The sequence below is a fragment of the Pelophylax lessonae genome (genome assembly GCF_965119305.1).
Source record: "Pelophylax lessonae genome assembly, chromosome: 7".
Lineage (NCBI taxonomy): Eukaryota > Metazoa > Chordata > Amphibia > Anura > Ranidae > Pelophylax > Pelophylax lessonae.
In genome coordinates, this window is record NC_138774.1 from 162,580,794 (window position 1) to 162,602,650 (window position 21,857).

The 21,857-nt window shown below is 41.1% G+C and overlaps 1 protein-coding gene across 4 annotated transcripts in view; it reads left to right on the forward strand.

Annotated features, from left to right (window-relative positions):
* TENM1 (teneurin transmembrane protein 1) overlaps positions 1 to 21,857 on the forward strand; it is a 1,047,296-nt gene that overhangs the window by 701,028 nt on the left and 324,411 nt on the right. For all 4 annotated transcript variants that reach the window (XM_082262885.1, XM_082262886.1, XM_082262887.1 and 1 more), the window contains one exon: positions 3,741 to 3,957. In XM_082262885.1, coding sequence (XP_082119011.1) covers positions 3,741 to 3,957 — 217 coding nt within the window. The remainder of the gene's footprint in view (positions 1 to 3,740; positions 3,958 to 21,857) is intronic.

Consider the following 21,857-nt stretch of genomic DNA (forward strand, 5'->3'; position numbering starts at 1 on the left):
ATGATCTCTACCCATAGAAGGTTTATATGCATTTTTATTTCCATTATCTTTTTGACATGGTCTCTCCACAGATACAGTATCTCACAAAAGTGAGTACACCCCTCACAGTTTTGTAAATATTTTATTATATCTTTTCATGTGACAACACTGAAGAAATGACACTTTGCTACAATGTAAAGTAGTGAGTGTACAGCTTGTATAACAGTGTAAATTTGCTGTCCCCTCAAAATAACTCAACATACAGCCAATAATGTCTAAACTGCTGGCAACAAAAGTGAGTACACCCCAAGTGAAAATGTCCAAATTGGGCCCGAAGTGTCAATATTTTGTGTGGCCACCATTATTTTCCAGCACTGCCTTAACACTCTTGGGCATGGTTGCCACTGAAATCCTCTTCCACTCCTCCATGACGACATCACGGAGCTGGTGGATGTTAGACACTTTGTGCTCCTCCACCTTCCGTTTGAGGATTCCCTACAGATGCTCAATAGGGTTTAGGTCTAGAGACATGCTTTACAAGTCCATCACTTTTAACCTGTTTCCTTAGCAAGGCAGTGGTCGTCTTGGAGGTGTGTTTGGGGTCGTTATCATGTTGGAATACTGCCCTGAGGCCCAGTCTCTGAAGGGAGGGGATCATGCTCTGCCTCAGTATGTCACAGTACATGTTGGCATTCATGGTTCCCTCAATGAACTGTAGCTCCCCAGTGCCGGCAGCACTCATGCAGCCCCAGACCATGACACTCCCACCACCATGCTTGACTGTAGGCAAGACACACTTGTCTTTGTACTCCTCACCTGGTTGCTGCCACACACAGAATCTGAACCAGTAACTGTAACACTAACGAGTCACCTGACACCAGGGGGTTGGCAAATTGGGCCCAATTAGGACATATTCACTTAGGGGTGTACTCAAGGTGTACTCAATTTTGTTACCAGCGGTTTAGACATTAATGGCTGTGTGTTGAGCTATTTTGAGGGGACAGCAAATTGTAGCAAAGTGTAATTTCATCAGTGTTCTCGCATAAAAAGATATAATAAAATATTTACAAAAATGTGAGGGGTGTACTCACTTTTGTGAGATACTGTATATTGGTCTTGACTGTCTCCTGAGGAACTGAGCGTTGCTTCATGAAATGAGTCCAGATACCAGTTTAACAGGGACTCATTTGACTATCTTTGTAATCTTTAACCAATATACTATATGTCAACATATAGCTGTACTTTGTCCATTTTTATTATGACCTATGTATTATTTACTTAGTCAATTTTTTAATTGTATTACAGAATACATTTTATATATTTTCTGTAAATTGGTATTCATTTTTTTTTGGGGGGGTCATCTCACAAAAGTCCCATGGGCACACTTTTTCCTTTTGTACTATCGGATATGTGGAAAATCTTCCCACCAGGATCACAGAGAGCAATAAAAACAAGAAAAACCTGCTTCTGTTCTAACAATAAAATATCATTTCTTTCTTGTGAGGCAAGCCTGTCACCCCACACACACACACCCCCAGTAAATGCACTTACTGTAAACCTATGAACAATTTCAATGGTTGTTTATACAACATTGTATTACTTTATGGATATTATGTGAATAAATATTATGGTTCACAAAAATGGTCAAGATCATTGGTGGAAAAGCAGGGGTTCATATACACCTAAGTCCCAAAGTGGCTGGGCTCTGAATGTCTATGTTTCGATTTTGAGTCTTTCTTGTTGCAAGTAGACTAGGTCCAGTTATGCAGTTTATCTCCAGTGTAACTGCACATTGAGGAAGCATAAATGTACTGTACATGCTTAAGAACCCTTCTTTAACCACCTTAATACCGGGCACTTTCACCCCCTTCCTGCCCAGGCCAATTTTCAGCTTTCAGCGATTTTGCATTTTGAATGACAATTGCACAGTCATGCAATGCTGTACCCAAACAAAATTTTTATCATTTTTTTGAGACAGAAAGAGCTTTCTTTTAGTGGTAATCACCACTGATTTTTTTTCTTGCTAAACAAATGAGTAAACTACCAAAAAAAAAAGTAATTTTTCTCCTTAACTGATGTGCGCTGATGAGGTTGTAGTGATGGGCACTGATAGGCTGCACTGATGGACACTAATGAAGCAGCACTGGTGGGCACTGATGAGGAGGCACTGATATGCAGCGTGGTAGGCGGCACTGATATGCAGCACTGATGGGGCGCTGATAGGCAGCACTTATGGTAACTGATAGGCAGCTCTGATGGGCACTGATTGGCACCACTGATGGGCACTGATTGGCACCACTGGTGGGCACTGACTGGCATCACTGGTGTCAGCGTGAATAGTGGAATGCCAATAAACGGCATTACCTATGTACACTGTGATCAGCTGTGATTGTACACAGCTGATGACATGGTAAAAAGCCTAAGTTTTGGGCTCTTTATGCTGATTGGAAATGCAGTGTGTCTGAACAACACACACCACAACACCCATCACTGGCCCCCCCCCCCCCGGCTGGCGCATGTTGCGAAGGACATCATTTGACGTCCAGTCACAACAATGAAACCCCCTCCCAGCTGTCATTTTGCTATAGGCTGGGCAGGAAGGTATTAGGAATATATCTGTTTTTGTTATAATGTGGCCGATGCTATCATACAGTGTTAAGAGATGACTAATACCATATGTACTTGTGTATAAGTTGACTTTTCCAGCACATTTATTATGCTGAAAAAGCCCCCCTTGGCTTATACTCGAGTGAGGGTCCCCAGCCGCTCACACAGTGGTTCCACAGTGGTCCCGGCACCTCCTCCTATCCTCATCTCTCCCGTCCAGCTCCAGCTCTCTCAGGGTATACAGAGCCACATCCAAAATCTCTTATGACCCCAGGTATGCCAGATGAACAGGGGTGGGGGGGATAGCCACTGGACAGGGGTGGAATATCTGCAGAGTCTCTTCATATCAAATGCTTTAGCACATGTCCCAGATGGGATCTCCTGGAGCACCTCAGCAGCTCCTTGCCAGTGCCATCGTCAGCCCCTCCCTTAGTGTGTCATTGACACTTTTGATAGTTAGGCACTGCAGTTTATATAGAGGTCTGTACATCAGATCAAAAAAAGGGACAACTGAGGAGGAAAGAGAAAAACATGGATTTGGTCCTGAAATAGGTTGTAGTAGTAATTAGCCACAGCTTGCTTGCTAAAAAAGGTTAAGAAACCAGGACCAAAGAAAAAAAAAATTTACCAGTAGCTGCTGCATTTCCCACCCTAGGCTTATACTCGAGCCAATACATTTTCCCAGTTTTTTGTGGTATTAGGTGCCTCGGCTTATATTCAGGTCGGTTTATACTCAAGTATATATGGTAATCTTTAAAAATGTACTGTATTCATGTAAACTAAGGTAATCTCTACATTTCTGATGTTTTTACAAATAAACGCAGTAAGGAACGATGTTTACAAAAGAAAAGAAAAAAACACCTTAAATATGCGATTCACATGAAAGTTAATAACGTTGAAATCTGTATTACATTTTATATGCTGCTATGTTTGTTGTGCAATATATAATAGGTAAGATCATGGCTCATTAATTCAGTGATTTAAAATAATTTCAGTATTTTTTTTTCTGCTTTTGGAATATTAACATCAACTAGCTAGCAGGTCTTAACCCCTTGTTTTAGCATACATTAGCATTGCTGCTTTTTCATTGCCCTGCTCCATGAAATCTCAGTAGACTTACATTGGCTGATTTATGGTAATTTCATCCATTACAGATGGTCTGACAGATTGTGTAGATCCTGATTGCTGCCAGCAAGCCAATTGCTTCTCCAGTCCTCTCTGTCAAGGTTCACCTGACCCATTAGACCTCATCCAGCAAAGCCAGCCACCCTTCTCCCAGCATCCTCCGAGACTCTTCTATGACAGGATTAGATTTCTTATTGGCAAGGACGGTACTCATGTCATTCCTGGAGAAATCAGCCTTGACAGCAGGTAGGTATGGCCTTACATGTATGACATCATCAGGACACAGTGATCACAGACAAGTATGACAGCCCTTTATTGTATATTGACAAACATGTCCCTCCTCAGAGATGGTTTAATGGAATAGTGTACTTGTTCATGATTTTTTGCATATAAATAATTCAAAATACACACAAACATTTAATGTGACTGAAATCTCCAGTGCAGAGAGAGCGGCATGTTTACCTCTTCATACTGTTACTGTTTTCTTATTGCATTTCTCAATCTTCTCTCTTTTATTAAGATTCATGTAAAATGTAATTATGAACCTTTAATTGAATATGATCATGGCATAGTAAGCACAAATTAATGTTTTTTTTTTTTTTTATGGTATCTCTGGTATGGTGCTTTTCAGTGTATAGGTGCCATACATTATAAGCGTGTCTTTAAAATACATGTCAAAAACGGAATTACTATAAATGGTTTAACAGATAATTTCCAAGTAAGCCTCACAGTTTATATTGTTTTGGGCGCAGTATAGACTTTGAAAGAAAGGCAAATAGACTGTGCAGTTTTGAATTATCCAATCAGATGTCAGCAAAAAATGTTTTTTTTCCTTGCATGTGATTAGGTATTTGTTGCAAAGTAAGCAAAGTCTCTTGTGGAGTGAACTGCACTTACTAAAGTGAAGTCTATTTGACTTTAGTAAATCAACCCCAGTGCCTCTTTAACTTTATGAATTTAACTTTGTTGTGCTTCATCTAGTTTCCCTGTATAAATAATGTTATTATTATAAATAGTAATATTAGTAGTAGTAGTACTAATTACACAGTGCTGTACATTAAAACTAAGGTCCAAGAAAAAGTTAACCTTTGTAGTCGTTCCCAGGGTTCCCAACCATCTGTAAATTTATGGACAGTTACTGGTGATTTTTACACTGTCCATAAATGTCCACATGCGGGGGTGGTTTTGCCATGGCGCCTGCTTGACGCCTTTTACAAATTGTAGGAAGCCAGGACTTTCCTGCCGTGGACAGTCAGACTGGCAGCATTGTACAAAGTGGAGATCACAGCTGACATGGAGAGAATAGAGCTGGTAATGAGCACATAGATGATCTCTTCTCCTGGATTCCCTATTAGTGTATTCACTCTGCAGAAGGTGGTCTGATGTCACAGTCACCAGACCCCCCCCCCCCCTTACATCAGAGATCCCAGTGTTCCCCCTTAAATCAGTCTGCATGATTCCCCATTAGACTGTAAGAGGGAACTCTGCGGACCCTGATGTAAAGGGGAACTCTGGTGTAAAAGGCAATGCTGCAAACCATGATGTAAGGGGGCATGCTGTGGATTGTAATGTAAGGGGGGCTCTGGTGACCAGAGACCACCTTTCATCAGAGTTGCCCTTCATACCAGAGTCCACAGAATTCCCCCTTACATTATGGTCTGCAGCATTTCCCTTTACATCAGAGTTCTCCTTTACATAAGGGTCTACAGAGTCCCCCCTTTTACTGTGATGGGAACCTTGTGGACTCTTATGTAAAGAGAACACTTACATAAGGGAGAACCTTGGGGACTCTGATGTAAAGGGGAACTCCGGAGTCTGATGTAGGGGGGAAGTATGTGGGCTGTGATAAAAGAGGGAGCTCTGTGGACTCCTTTGTAAAGAGGGGATCTGGTGACCAGAGTCCCTCTTGCATCGGGGTTTCCCTCTGGGAGTCCCGAGACTCCCTGTCTGTGTCTATAGACTCACTTCTTAGCCTCCCTGTATGACACTACACCAGGCTGAGTATCTATAGAGGCTGAGTGTGTGTGTCTATAGACACAGACAAGGACTGCGGCTGAGTCCCGCTGTGTCTAAAGACACAGAGAGGGTCTGGGTCCCGAGTCCCTCTGTGTCTATAGACACAGACAGGAACCAGGTTCAGAGTTCCGCTGTCTGTTACTATAGGCTCACTTCAGAGCCTCCCTGTCTGTGTCTATAGCCCGGGCCAAGTCCCTCTGTCTGTGCTTTTAGACACAGACAGATGGACTCGGCCCAACCTCCCACTCCCTCACCACTGGCTTTGATTGGTAGAAGCAAGAGCCAATGGCCTCACCAAGAGACCAGGAAGTGAGGGGAGAAAAGAGCTGCAGATGTGCACAGTGCTGGATAAAATGAAGGCTTAAGCAAGTAAATGGGGAAGTATGTGGGGGGGGGGTTACTGCTATCTAAACATATTTTGTAACCTAATGCAAGGAATGCATTAAGGTAAAAAAATGTTTAGCCTTTATAACCACTTTAAGAAATCAATAATTTCCTGGCTTTATTGCCAAAATGTATTTGTATGCATCATATTCATATTTATCTTTAAACGAAAGCAGCAGTTTTCTATTAGAAGATATATGGCATCCTAATAGTAAACATTTACAGTCAGATTACACTCTAGTAAAAATGAGAATTATTTATAGATAATATATAGCTGAAATGAAACTGTCAGTCTGTGTGTGGTTATGTGTCAGATGGGTGGAAATCTTAGCAAACTAAACTGATTATCTCTCTGTGGATAAAGTGAATAGATCGTGTGCACGTCAGTGGACATACAGTATGTTTTATTTATCAACCAGGCCTGAATCCCAATTTTATTCAGTGGTGTGTGCAGCATACATAAAGCAATAAATGATTCATCTATTTCATTTCATTTACAATTATAATTTAAGTCAGTGCCATGTGCATTGTTTCATTCAGTGCATATGTCTTTTACAGGAATACAGGGCATAAATTACATGATTCATGTGACTTATAACTGCTCAAAGCTTCAGCAGCATTAATCAGGGAAAGTTATATGAATAACCAGTAATATTGATAAACTCCCTAATTTGCCAATGGCACTTTACTCCTTTTAAGCAAATATTGATACGTGCTATAAAACCGTCCAGGCCCAGGGCAGATTTTTAGGACTGTATTTAGAAAACATAGCTTTAGGAGTTCATTATTCATTGATAGTAATCATTATTTGAGGACAGCTTGGTCACAATAATGGGAATATGCCACATGCTTCCTGTAAACATGTAAGCTGTTGGTCATGTGCACGTGCCCATGTTGATAACTTAGTTTTGTACACATTAAAAAACAACTACAGTCTTTTGTAAAGGCTGTAGTAAACTCAGCCACCAAAACCATCATTAAAGAGGAAGTAAAGCTTCCTCTGTAACTTGTACCTATAGGTAGTCTCAGATGTGAATGGAGAGCAGGTGTGGTAAATTTGGTGTTATCCCTCTCACTCTCTCATACTGGTCACTGGAAGTTCAACATGGCACCTCATGGCAAAGAACTCCCTGAGGATCTGAAAAAAAAGAATTGTTGCTCTACATAAAGATGGCCTAAGCTAGGCCAAGACCCTGAAATTGAGCTGTAGCACGGTGGCCAAGACCATACAGTCTTTTAACAGGACAGGTTCCACTCAGAATAGGCCTCTCCATGGTCGACCAAAGCAGTTGAGTGCATTTGTCCAGCGGTTGTCTTTGGGAAATAGACGTATGAGTGCCGCCAGCATTGCTGCAGAGGTTGAAGGGGTAGGGGGTCAGCCTGTCAGTGCTCAGACCATACGCCGCACACTGCATCAAATTGGTCTGTATGGCTGTCGTCCCAGAAGGAAGCCTCTTCTAAAGATGATGCACAAGAAAGCCTGCAAACAGTTTGCTGAAGACAAGCAGACAAAGGACATGGATTACTGGAACCATGTCTTTTGGTCTGATGAGACCAAGATAAACGTATTTGGTTCAGATGGTGTCAAGCGTGAGTGGCGGCAACCAGGTTAGGAGTATAAAGACAAGTGTGTCTTGCCTACAGCCAAGCATGGTGGTGGGAGTGTCATGGTCTGGGGCTGCATGAGTGCTTCCAGCTCTGGGGAGCTACGGTTCATTGAGGGAACCATGAATGACAACATGCACTGTGACATATTGAAGCAGAGCATGATTCCCTTCCTTTGGAGATTGGGCAGTATTCCAACATAGTAACAACCCCAAACACACCTCCAAGATGACCACTGCCTTTCTAAAGAAGCTGAAGGTAAAGGTGATGGACTGGCCAAGCATGTCTCCAGACCTAAATCCTATTGAGCATCTGCGGGGCATCCTCAAAGGAAAGGTGGAGGAGCGCAAGGTCTCTAACATCCACCAGCTCCGTGATGTTGTCATGGAGGAGTGGAAAAGGACTCCAGTGGCAACCTGTGAAGCTCTGGTGAACTCCATGCCCAGGAGGGTTAAGGCAGTGCTGAAAAATAATGGTGGCCACGCAAAATTTTTACACTTTGGGCCCAATTTGGACGTTTTCACTTAGGGGTATACACACTTTTGTTGCCAGCGGTTTATACATTAATGGCTGTGTGTTGAGTTATTATGAGGGGACAGCTGTACACTCACTACTTTACATTGTAGCAAAGTGTCAATTCTTTAGGATTGTCACATGAAAAGATATAATAAAACATTTACAAAAATGCGAGGGGTGTACTTTTGTGAGATACTGTATATACACAATCCTCAATATACAATCCTATACCCACAGTTAATCCAGAGGAAGGCAAAAAAAACAACAATAAAGCATGATACAATTTGCTCCAGCAGGGGAAAAATTCCTTCCTGATCCCCCAGAGGCAATCGGACCACTAATGTATTTATACATGTTGATTATTTCTCCACTAAATCTACTCTTCTCAAGAGAGAATAAACTCAGTTCAGCTAATCTTCCCCCAAAGCTGAGCTCCTCCATGCCTCTTATCAGTTTGGTTGCCCTTCTCTGCACTTTCTCCAATTCCCTGATATCCTTTTCATGAACTGGTGCCCAAAACCGAACTGCATATTCCAGATGAGGTCTCACTAATGATTTGTACAGGGGCAAAAATGACGTCTCTCTCTCTCTCTGCAGTCTATGCCTCTCTTAATACAAGAAATTATTTTGCTAGCTTATTATCTACCAGAACATACCCTGCTTAGCTTGGTGTCATCTGCAAAGAGTAAAATGGTACTGTTAATCCTAGACCCTACACCATTTATAAATATATTTAAAAAAATGGTACCAACACTGAACCATGGGGTACACCACTAATAACCTTAAACCATTCAGAGTACATGTGAATTAGAAATAGCTAGGCCTCTTTTTTATTCAATGTATATTACTTTTATGCCGGTAAGAGGTAAATGGATCTGCTCACTCTGCTGACCATCATAGCTGACGTTGATACCCCATTTGACCTAGCGAGTCATTTGTGGTGTTTCAGGAAATCCGCAAGGGGTCGGCAGTCTCGCAATATTGCAGTGCAATGCCGCGAGTGCCAATAACAGAGGCACAATAACAGGATGCATTGATGGACAGCACAGTAAGTGTGCCCTTACTAGGGGTACAAAATACGCATGCATAGGGGACGTCACTTCACTAAACATCCAGCGATTACTACTAAAGGGCGCAGATTTAGACTATAAAAGATAGTGACATGTAAGTTAAAACACAGCGGTTATAATGGGCAAAAGTATTGCTTGTGAGTTTACTACTGCTATATAAGACAGCAACTACAAATACTATAGCTGCTGACTTTTAATAAACAGGCACCTACCAGTCCACAAATCCAGCACTACTGGGCCAGAACTGCAGAACTTCCCATTTTAGGTGAAGTTCCACTTTAAGTCCTAATCATAGCCCTTAATTTAATCTCCTGAACAGTGCCATTAAAACACAGCCAGAGTTGTGTTTTCTTTTTTAGTTTTGTATAAATGGTGGAAGGGTTATAACCCCTGCCCTGTTTTTCTTGATGTCTCTAACCCCACAAGATCAATTTCAAATGACCAAAGAAGCGATGGAATATTTTTTTGACAGGGACAGAGCCAGCAATAAAAATACATTTATTTAGATAAGAGAGATCTTTAGTAAATTAATGAGGTTTTTATGGCTTTCCCATGCCTCCAATACTGATGACACCAGAACTCTCTCATTTCTTGTCCTGGTGACACAGGGACAGGAAGTGAGAAGAAACCTCTCCAATGGAGACACAAACAGCTGTACAAATAATATCTAAAAATATAACCGCGCTAGTGTAAAAATTAAAAAGCTGCAACCTTTCAGTTTGATATCACCCAATAAACAATAATAAAAACAAGCTGCGCTAAGTGAATAAATCATATGTGATCAATCATAGATACAAATATGTGATAAAATAGTGCACAATTAGTATAATATCAAATGCAATCAAATGCGCTAAACATAAGTGCATTAATTAAAAGTCTCTAGTGAAGTTCAGAAACTCAAGGAGTGGAATGTGAATAAGATCCAAAATTATGAAATCCACCACAAGTGCTGATCCTCCACCAATATAAAAGCCACTTACCAGGAACACAGAGGGGTGGCCAGATTTCCTGTATGACACTTGAGACCAACTCTTAATACGCCACCATCATGCAATAAAGAATAGAGGCTACATAGCGTAAAATCATCCAAACAATTTATTAATAAATAAAAATTATATTCACATAGAAATGCAGTGTAAAAGCGCTGAATACAAGCAAGCCACCGGCTGGTCAGCTATCTCGCCCATCCTTCCTGGAACGTAGACCCGTGGCCACTCACTAAAACTAGAGGAAAGGCGGTTTAACCTTAAAATACGTAGGGGGTTCTTCACTGTGAGAGCAGTAAGGATGTGGAATTCTCTTCAGCAAACAGTGGTATCAGCAGGGAGCATCGATAGTTTCAAAAAACTATTAGATGGGCACCTTAAAGACCACAACATACAGGGGTATACAATGCACGGTTAACAGCAAACACACACACACATCATAGGTTGAACTGGATGGACTGATGTCTTTTTTCAACCTCACTAACTATGTAACTATGTAGGGGTGACGTCAGCACTCCGTGACCCTAGCTGTACAAATGCAACAGAAGTTTTGACTCTTACCTACTTTTTAAAAAAACTAAAATTGACATGTTTGCTGGAATTGGGTTTTAACACATAACCTCTGTCTAACACTTTACCCCTAAAACCTTTAAGCCATAAGCATAGCGCTAATTTAGCCTGAGCCCTAACACCAACTGCCCATTAAGCTGATGCATGCAGTGTCAGGGTAACCTGATTTCTAAACCACGGTCATGTACGGCAAGAATTAATAAGCATGCCTACAAGTGCCCTAGAGTGCTTAAATGTCACATGTAAATTTATTGCACAGACAAAGCACAGTCAGCAATAAATTTACATATAGATGATAAAAAGTTAAATATATAATAGAAACCCCTAACAGTTGTCGGCTCATTTTCCACATCTAGATTTGAAAGTGACTATGCCACTGCATAGACTTATATAGCAGGGCAGTAGTGCAGAACCACCTTGATGTACAGTAACCTATAGCAAAATCAAAACCACTGTTTATTGTAAACACCTTCTATTTTAGAAAGGCATGGCTAGCCACGGTATTTAGTCAAGGGATCTTGTGTTTCCTGTAAGATGTTACTGTCCCTTCTGGGGGGTTCCATCTTTGGCTTATTTAGGTCCCTGCTTAACACAACCTTTGGTGTCCGAGACTGTAGCTTTTAAGATCTGCTTAAAGTATATGCATAACCTTTTTTTCTTTTTTTTTTTTACTTTCTTGCAGATTAGGAAATTGATAAAAAAAAAAAACCCTGACAATTTTCCCTTCTCAAACTCTTTCACATTTTGGAGATTTGTTTTTTACTGCCAGTCCCAGTGACAGTGGTTAAGGTGTTTTGACCTCTCACCAGTCTCCCACCACTCTATAAAAATCTAAAAAGAAAAGTTTTACTTTAAAGTGATACTAAAATCTATTTGTAATAAAAATACCAAGCATGTTATACTTACTTTACCAAAAGAAAATAGGAATGACCTATAAGTAGTTCAAAAAAGAGAGAATAGGGCAGCCAGCAGTTTCTCCTTGAAAAAATTTATTAATCAGCATATAGAAAAATTGGAAACATTTTAATCACAGTTGATAGGCAGTAGACAATATTTAAAAGTCGACAACATTGTCATACATAAAAGACATGCCTGCGTGTACAGCCACATCCAAAACCAAGCACACTATTGGCACTTTTCCATTGCAAGTACCGGCTCGGCTCTACTCGGCCCTGCTTGGCCCTGCTTGGCCCTGCTTGGCCCGGTTTGCTTTTCCACTGCTGGTATCACATGGTACGGTGTTGGAACGGTTCGGTACGGTACGGTATGGTTTGCTTTTCCACTAAAGTAGTACTAAAGTTAAGTGGTGGGATAACAATGGGGTATAGTGTCAGTCCTTAGACAACTCACATTGGACATCTGGGCTTCTTAAATCCCCAAATAGACTGGATGAGCTGGGCAGGGAAGTGTATGTCACAGCATACACTGATGTTCCTGCAAAAGTTGGATAGTTGGATATGGTGCATGGAAAGCATGGGCAGCAGCTACCATGAACCAGACCTAGCAGCTGTAAACCAGTAGATGCAAATCACAGATGTAGGTATTGAAAGTCCCAAGCGGTAAAAGTGACAGTTTTTTGGTCTGGCCTATGGCAGTCTGTTTGTGCATATACATTTTTTATCTCAATTACTATGTTATAATTACCTCCTCTATGCAGTGATTTTGCAAAGAGCAGCCCAGATCATCCTCTTCTCTGGTCCCTTGCCGGTGTTCCTGACTCCTGCCCCCACAGCTAGCAGCTTGCCATAGGCGCACCCGAGGTGAACAGCTGCTCTGTGTGTACTATTCATGGAGCCGCAGCTCAGCTCCACCCCCTCTTTCTCCTCATTTGCTCACTGACTTTGATTGACAGCAGCACAAGTTATTGGCGCCCCCTGCTGCTGTCTGAGACAATAAGGAGGGAAATCCCCGTACAGCCAAGTCTCTCGTGCAACATCGCTGGATTGAGATGGGACTCAGGTAAGTATTAGGGGGGGGGCTGTTGCACATGAAAGGTTTTTTCATCTTAATGCATAGAATGCATTAAGATAAAAAAAACTTCTGACTTTAGAACCACTTTAAGATAATCCTTCTATTGTGGAGTAATTTTGAATTACAACTGAACTTTCAATTAGAATTTTAGAATTATTATTGTTTTATTTTTGTATGGTTATGTTTAGGCATAGGAATAGTATAAGGAATAGTACAAATACAAAAAGCCTATGCATTGCCATTTTGAAACACTAGGTCAAAGCATGCATTGTCAGCAATAGCTAGAGCATCTGATTCTTTGGCAGAAAACCTGGGCATGCATGTGCTTTAACACAGTGCTCGACAAACCCCAGGCACCTGGGCTATACTGCGGCAGATATCCCAAGTCTCCCACAAAATGAGGGAGTCTCCTCCATGCGGGCTGCAGCTCCCTGACACCTGCAAGTGCAGTGCGATATCCCGGCTCTGGGCTGTCAGCTGTTAGAAAGGAGCTTCCTGTATAGTTCTAGCTCTGTCCTGTCACATGCGGAGTGATATCAAATGCACTCTACCTGTGAGAGGAGAGATACAGGAAGCATCGGCTCTGCATGCTTCCTCCAGCACTGCTCCTCACACTCCGTTAATGTCTCTCAGAGGAGCCAGCATTTTCTGCTAGCAGTACCAGCCAGCAGTACTTACCAGCAGTACCCACCAGCAGTACCAGCCTGCAGTACCCACCAGCAATAACCACCAGCAGTACCCACCACAAGTACTAGCCAGCAGTACCTACCAGCAGTACTAGCCAGCAGTAACCATCAGCAGTACCCGCCAGCAGTATGTCACATGTGCTAGGGGTGCAACTATGCCCCAGCACATAATTGTGAATATCCCAGCATGTGCAGTGTTTCTGACTTCTATCACCATGACCCCTTCAAATCACTGAAGTGGTCATGGTGGTTAGAGTGTTCCTGTAATATCTCTCAGAAAAAGTAAACCTCTGTATACTGATTGCATTTCATTTGATCATCCTCTAGTTGTGTTAAATTGGGGAGAGGGGGGGAGTGGCGTGGAGTGCCACCTCCTTGAAATGAGATTGCCACCTCCGTGAAATGAGTTTTTGCAGTTTGGGATGTCTGCGGGTGTACGGGCTAAGATGCCGCGCTGGCCAGTAATTGAGGCTGCGGCTTTGCGGCCTGCTGGAGCGAGACGCTTATATTGGGGAACTGGCACCCTCTTGTGGTGGCTGGGGATGCAACAAGTAGTCACGGGTGGCGCTGAGGGTTGCCCTGGCCTGCTCTGACTGCCCGCCCGTCTCTTTCCAAAGAGAAGAGGTTGAAGGTGTTTTGGGCTTGATCGGGCACCCTGTCCTTACTGGTGAGTCGACAGGGAGTTTGGGGCAGCTGGTTGGAACAGCCTCAGTTCCATTTACAACCTCACAAAGATTGAAAAAGTTTTTAATTATTATGTTTTTTTTATGAAAATACATTTTTTTTTATTTTTCATTTTCTCCCTTTCATGCCACACAGCCAAAGGCTCCTTTCACACAGGCTGTCGAATCAGGTCCGCCTGTCAGTTTTTCAGATAAGGCCCTTCAGTCTCCTCTACGGAGCTGCGGATGTCTGCTGACAACCATCCAATTCTGTCCGCCGAAAACAGACGGATGGTGGTCTTATTTTCCATCCGTCCGGCCGATCGAATCAGATGGCAGGCAGTCCATTTCCATCCAATTGCCCCTTAGAGGAGAGCAGGACTGTGTCAGTGTTCGCTCTGCATAGCAGAGCAGATAGGACCTGTCATCTACCTGCTCAGCTGGGATAAGCGGAGAAATCCCCGCTGAGCAAGCGGATTCTGCTTAGCAGAGGTGCCCGTATGAAAGAGGCCTAAGGTGGCATGAGTTATTGGATCACTGGATCTCCTATAGCCCCCACCTTGCTGCACTGTCCTTCCCTAGTGAGCTACTGCCCATCACACCATCTAGCCAAGTACACACGGGCCGAATGCTAGGCAACACCAGCCAGTTCAATAAAAACTGGCCTCCATTCGGCCTGTGTGTATGGCAGGCGGTCTGACAGAAGCCGGTCATTTGGCATGCGTGGAAAAAAACTGGCTTCTAACTTTTTTAACTGGCTCCTAGATTCCAAGCAAATTTGTCAAGCCCTGCTTTAACATATTACACACAGAAAAAGGTTACAGTATTCCGTTTGAGAAATTAGTTCAGGACTAAGGAAAATCAACAGAAGAGAAATCTACAGCTTATGCAGTGCAGATAAATACATGTACAGCAAAGGGTTGGCAGGGCACTTTAATGCAGATGCGCATCGAATAGGAAATTTCACACTTCTTATGACTGCTGTAATTCAGCGTGGAATGTAAAATACGAGATCCAAGGCAAGTCTGTGTTCATAAGGTATGAATGATGGCAAATAAAATAAATGCATCATGGAGCTGTGAGATAACGCAACGAATAATGATGGCTCTGATGGATTTATCACAGAAACCTGGGCATTGCATTATATGCAGAATATTAAAGAGCGCGACGAAAAGTCGGTTGGAAACAGGGGACAAAATAAATGAGCCAGGGCATAGAATAATGAATGGATTATTACTACCTGTTCACAGTATGTTCCTGGGAAGCAAAGGTTAACACACATTTTCGTATTCACCATCTTTCATGGAAAAGCAAAACATTAGTTAGAATAATTTTGAGCATAAATGCAGTCATTTCTTCAAGATTGGGTAGTCTAGTGCTCTGAAAATCTATTAAAGTTATTATTTTTTTATCCCACTGGTTTTTGCAGGTTAAAAGGTCTTGGAATCGATGAAAAAACTAATTTAATATACGTGAGAAAATGTTACAGTCTAACACATGTATGAAAAAGTTTCAGCTCCACTGCACTAGGCATTAAGACAGTTGTTAAATTCAGCTTTGAGACATTTACTGGTGTATAGAGGTGTTATCTTTTCATATCTGACAGATAATGGCAGAATAATTATCTCCCAGAACTCCCACTCTAGGTGCTGTTTTGCTACACAAATGTATTTCTTCTTTCTGGAATAATAAAATGACTCATGTGAGAATGGGTGATTATGATTGGAGTTGTTATATGACATTTGTGCCATGGAAGGGCTTTTCCAGCTTTTAACACTTCTCAGAATGGTTAGCACCTGTCCAAGCCCAGAGCAGAAAAGAGAACTATACTTTAATGCAGCTATGCTTCTTTACTGACCCTTCCCCAGAAACCCACCCAATCCTAATACTCTTTTTCTTTTTGGACCTCTGTGATATCCATTCATTCCTTGATGAAGTATCAGTGTGTGGAGAGGTAGCCTATGAAAGTAACCTGTCACTTCTCTCGTAATGGGCAATGTGACAGATTCACTATAAGGTTTTTTGACAGTTGTACAATATAATGGGTAATTCTAGCTTTTAACATTTTGCAGTATGGTTAGTATATGTTTAGGCTGAGAGCTTAAAGTACTGTATAACTGTACTGTATTATTCCAATCGGTGAGAACAGTGTGATGGGCAAGTTTGGACATTCTGGCATTCAAAGTAACCTTTATATCACACCATTTCTTCTACCCAAGAGAGTTTATAGTGTCTGGATATCTTTCACCTATATCCTGGCTAACACTTGGTTATATAAATACCCAAATATTGCATCAAGAGAGGGTTGTGGTGGAATACAATCTTACATACTGAATCAAATATCATTCCATTTGAGATGTTTACAAAATTGTGATATTCAAATTCAATGCTGTTGTACTTAAGTGGAACCTATCCATCATCTACTGCCTTGATTTGAAGTGTAGATGCAAAGCTATAGTATATACCAGCGTGAGCAGCTGACTTTTAGACCCCGTTCACATCGCCACAATTTGACATGCAATTTGACATGTCAAATTGCATCCTAATTCACAGCCTATTGCCTGCAAATGCACTGTCCCAATCAGTGTGATGCTGACTTTGTGGCGCCGCACTGATTTCCAAAAGTAGTTCCTGCACTACTTTTGGCAACTTCGGGGGTAATTTCAATAGACATCTGTGCACAAACCCACGCAAATGTCTTTAACATCGCCCCGTATATATACACAGTATATATATATATATATATATATATATTGCTCATTGGACCTTATATTATGGGATACCTTCGTGCAATTTATATTTTATGTAAGGTAAAAAAAGTTTTATCCTTCTCTTCAAGTCATACTTCAGAAAAAAATGATCTTTTCTTCTTCCAGATATAAATAGTTCACATTTTTGAAATTGAGAGTGGGGTCTCAAGAGTGCTTTGGGGTTGCTGGACAGTTGAATACACATTGCTTTACCTTTCTTTGACTATAGCCATCATGTCACAGGCTACATCAGTGAACATTGTTAATCATATGGATGGTAACCCAGTTAATTGCCTCCAAACTATCCGTTAGTTTCTAAAATGGAACCTAATTACACAAAAATAATTCTAGCATGGCTGAATTTGAATGCTGTGTATTTTGAACAGGATTCTTACTAGAGATATGGCAATTCTTTAAACTCTCGTTCAGTCTCAGATTGCTTTCAGACAAACTAGTGATTATTTCTATACTCTCTATTTCTTTATTTAGTAACATATATTGCTAAAATTAAATAAATCCCCTTGAAAGAGAAAGTAAATGAGTGGGAGTTATTGAAAACAAAAATTTAACTAACACATTCCAGTGCATTTGGTTTTAATACTTCATCCAATTACACAAGCGGTAGGAAACTAAGACTTGTCACAACTGACCCACAAGTTAATTACTGTAATATATTTTCTGTCCAAGGAGCCACAGCAGTAGAAAATAATGCTGGACCACCTAGCTAATGTCTTAAGCCTCTCAGATATACTTGACCTTTATTTAAGATGACACATAGATCAACTCACTGGCTGAACTATGTGAACTGTTAAATGCCAGTTGTTCTTCAGTTTTGAGAGCATTTCACTGCTTCTTATACAAAGAGACAAGGAATAAGGGCCAAGTCACACTTCTGAATATAAAAATCACACATTTTGAACATGTGAATTTGTAATTAATTTTATGAGTAACTGAGTATACTTCTTAAAAAAGTGAAGGTTGTATTATATAAAAATGATCAAAGGGAAAGGGGAACATAAGGAGAGTATATGTGGGTGTTAAATGGTGGACCCTGGGTATATCAATTTAATACACGAAAATGCAAATATATAGAAAGTTACCAAAATTATTTATTCGTACATAGAAAGATGTATAAAACTCCAGAATTACATCAAAAGAGGCATATGCAAAGCCACCAAACATGTAAAAACACGTATGTATTGAAGATAATCAGATGTGATGAGAAGTATACCACATGGAGTTAGCCTGCATTAGCCTGTTCTTCAGGGCTTCTTTCTCCATGTCTGACTCAACATATCTAACATGCAAAAACAATATATACAACATATTACATATTCACATAGCAGAAACATATATGCATAGCCCTATCCCATGACACCGGGGGGGATAAATTAAAATAAAAATGTATATTCATTACTATTGATAATAACAGCAATAAATACCTCAAAATGATGTATCAGATGTGTTCAGGCTAAGGGTAGAGTTTTAATGACAAACTTTCCTGCTGGCCTCAGACATAGGAATGGAATAGCAAACTTATGTATGCCAGATGGTACAAATGCTCTATACACCAGGCAGAACAACAAAGAAACATTGCTTTTTACCTATAAAGAGACCCACATATTTGTTAAGCAAATACTTATAAATAGACAAAAATACCAAAAGTACAAAATCCAAGCTCAAACTAACCTGCATAAGGCTACAAGAAAGCTGGCAAAAAAGGCTGATACCTCCCAGGGGTTCACATAATCAAACAGGTATGTAACAAGGATTCCCTCTAGATTATACAAATAAAAAACCCAGAAATCCCACAACCGGGGCTATATCAACAAAGCAAAAAATCACATCTAGGATCATCCCAAAACTTACTAGTCCATGTGGTGCTTACCCAATTAAATACTTGAGGCATACAGCAGCAAGATATGTCTAGGGTCTCCCGAGGACCCGCAAATACCCCTAATGTGATCTCACCTCTAAATAGTAAATAGGGGTGGTCCACAGGGGGCTGTGTGGATCCCCTCTCAAATGGATAGGCAAACTTGTGGATAAACAGAAGGGGGGAGATGAGGGAGGTATTGCTGGCCAAGGAGCCATCATTCTGGCGTCCTCATTGCTGGCATGGCGGTGGTCCCGTCTTCTTCAGCCCAAGGCAGGAAGTGATGTTGGGTCGTATCATCAAAGATGGCCATCAGGCGGAAAGTGGGTTCCACTGGAAGTACATCACACCACAAATTAGAACCGGGGGACACAACAAGTCCCAGGCAGACCGTAAGCCACAGGCTGTGCAAAAGAAGAGCACCCACCATGCCAAGAACGTGCACCAACATGGACAAAAGCACACTGCACCGCAGACCAAGCCCCAAGGGCACATCCAGCCACAAGCAGACCACAGGCCATCCACCACAAGGGGCAGCACCAAGGCTCACAGACCCAAACCTAGAGCAAGGGGCGTCCCCAACCACCCCAGATAAGCACATGCAACTGAATCATTAATGCCACATCAGGGCAAAAACAAAACACGAGTTCCATGCCCGGGGGTGCATTTTTAGAGGTGAAGGACTACCAAGGTAATTACCAAAAGTCACCCAAACATTCTAAACCCTACTCCATATAAACCCTCCTTGGACATATTCATAGATGTACAAGTAAAAAATAGAAACATCAATTTTATATAACAAAGAAAAAAAGGTGAAAGGACATATTCACCCTTGGCCCAAATATAAGTAATAAAAGCCAAAGGAGACCTAGCATAAACACACCCGAAAAGAAAGAAAAAAAAAGGTATCCTAAACAAGTTAAATAAACAGCTCCAGAAATTGTTAATTTATCGTTAGGTCTCTAAAAAGGGGGCATAGCGGACAACCCCTTCAGGCCAGGAGGATGATTGGCCCTCAACATAAAAATCCACTGTGATTCTGTGGGTAAGATGGAATTGTTAAAATTCCCCCCCCCCCCCCCGAGGATTAGGGTATATCCTGTCACTGACCATAAATTGAATGATGTCTATATTACAGGTATGGCAATCCCAGACTTGCCTAGCAATCGGGCTTTCAGTGATGCCATCCTAAATATCATCAACATGTTCCTTGATTCGTTGCCAGAACATACGTTTGGTTTTTACCTATGTAAAAGGCATCACAACCACCCTTCAGTAGGCAAACAATGTCTTTTGTTTCACAATTAACCAAATGCCCAGGCCTGATGGTAACTGATCCTTTTTACTAGAGGGTCCCTTGAGGTAACCTTAAGTTAGGGCGTGTTCTGCATGGATCTTTTCCCTGGTGTCTGTCAACGTTGCTGATGTAAGGCTGTCCCTCAATGAGCGATATTATATACACAGGACAGAAAAACACATTACATTTTACTAAATGTAAATGTTAAAAAAAGCAGACGTACAGCAACAATATACAATATATTGTAAGGAGGACTAGCATTAAACAAGGACACACAGAAACAGTTCAAGTAGGTTTGTCCTGAACTTTTATTTACTTATTATGTGCACCTATTTTTATGTACAGAAAGTCTATAGGATAAAACAAACTAAACATCGGCTTGTCCAAGCTACCATCTAAACTCAGGTCAGATACTGACCAACAAATATTCACCCAGCAACAGGCTCCCACAGCAGAAAAAGCCAGAGAGGAAGCCCTAAGCATTAGTCAACTCGCATTTATGTAGTCATCTCTGCCTGAAGATGGCTGAAACTAGCAATGAGGTCTAGCTACTAGGTAAGATGTGGATCTCGAAATAGAGGTTTTTTTTTCCCCAAGAAAAGTTTTATTGAAATAAGCAATATTGAATATTACAAACAGTACAATGTATGAGGTTTCCAATAAACAATGAAATAAACATAGATGAAAACTCATGAAACAGGAAAAGAGAGAAAGAAAGAAAGAAAGAAAGAAAGAAAGAAAGAAAGAAAGAAAGAAAGAAAGAAAGAAAGAAAGAAAGAAAGAAAGAAAGAAAGAAAGAAAGAAAGAAAGAAAGAAGGAGGGATGTGGGAAAGGGAGGAGAGGTAACAAAAAAAAGGGGGGGGGATGTTGGGGTTATTTGAATATTTGATGAGTTTGGACTCAGTATGTGATGGCTTATTTTTGGCAGCGACAGGTAAGTGTAGATTAATATGTCTACATATGAGATATATAAGAATTTCAATTAATTGATAAAGAGTAGGCAATGGGTCCTATTAGTTGTTGTGAGTTGAAGGATTATAGTTTATTTCTCTCATGTATGTTTTAGAGGTATGAAAGTGTAACCAGCTTTTCCAAGTGTTTGTAAATTTGGAGTCTCGTGATATTGAAATAATTTCTTCCATTTCTGCTATTTTGTCTATATGTTTGTACCAATCCAAGATCAAGGGGATCCTTGGGGTTCCCCAAAGTCTGGGAATACACATTTTAGCAGCATTGATCATTATCATGGGTAGGGATTTGTGATAAGAAGGGACAGGGTGTTGTTGGTGATGCAGAAGAAATTAGACAGGGGTGAATTCTAGGGGGTATTTCGTTATTGATTCTATTTGGGAATGTATATTTTCCCAAAATGTGTTTATAGGGGGGCAATTCCACCAAATGTGGATGAGGTTACCATTTGGCTGAAGGCATCTCCAGCATTGATCTGGTATAGGTCTATCTATTTTGTGTAAGAGAGAGGGCGTGCGATACCATTGTGATAGGACTTTGTAATTGTTCTCTTGTATGGAGACATTGATTGACCCCTTGTGAATGTTACGAAAGATTTTCTCCCACTGTTCTTCTGATAATTCCATATGTACATATTGAGCCCAATCGTCACAGATTTTCCCAGCATGAGCTGTGGTATCAGTTCAAAGTAGGGAATGCATCTTAGACAGGAGATGTTGTTGTGGCTTTGGATCAAAGAAGATCTGTTCAAAGAGAGTTAGTGTGATGGGATGGTCATGGGTTTTAAG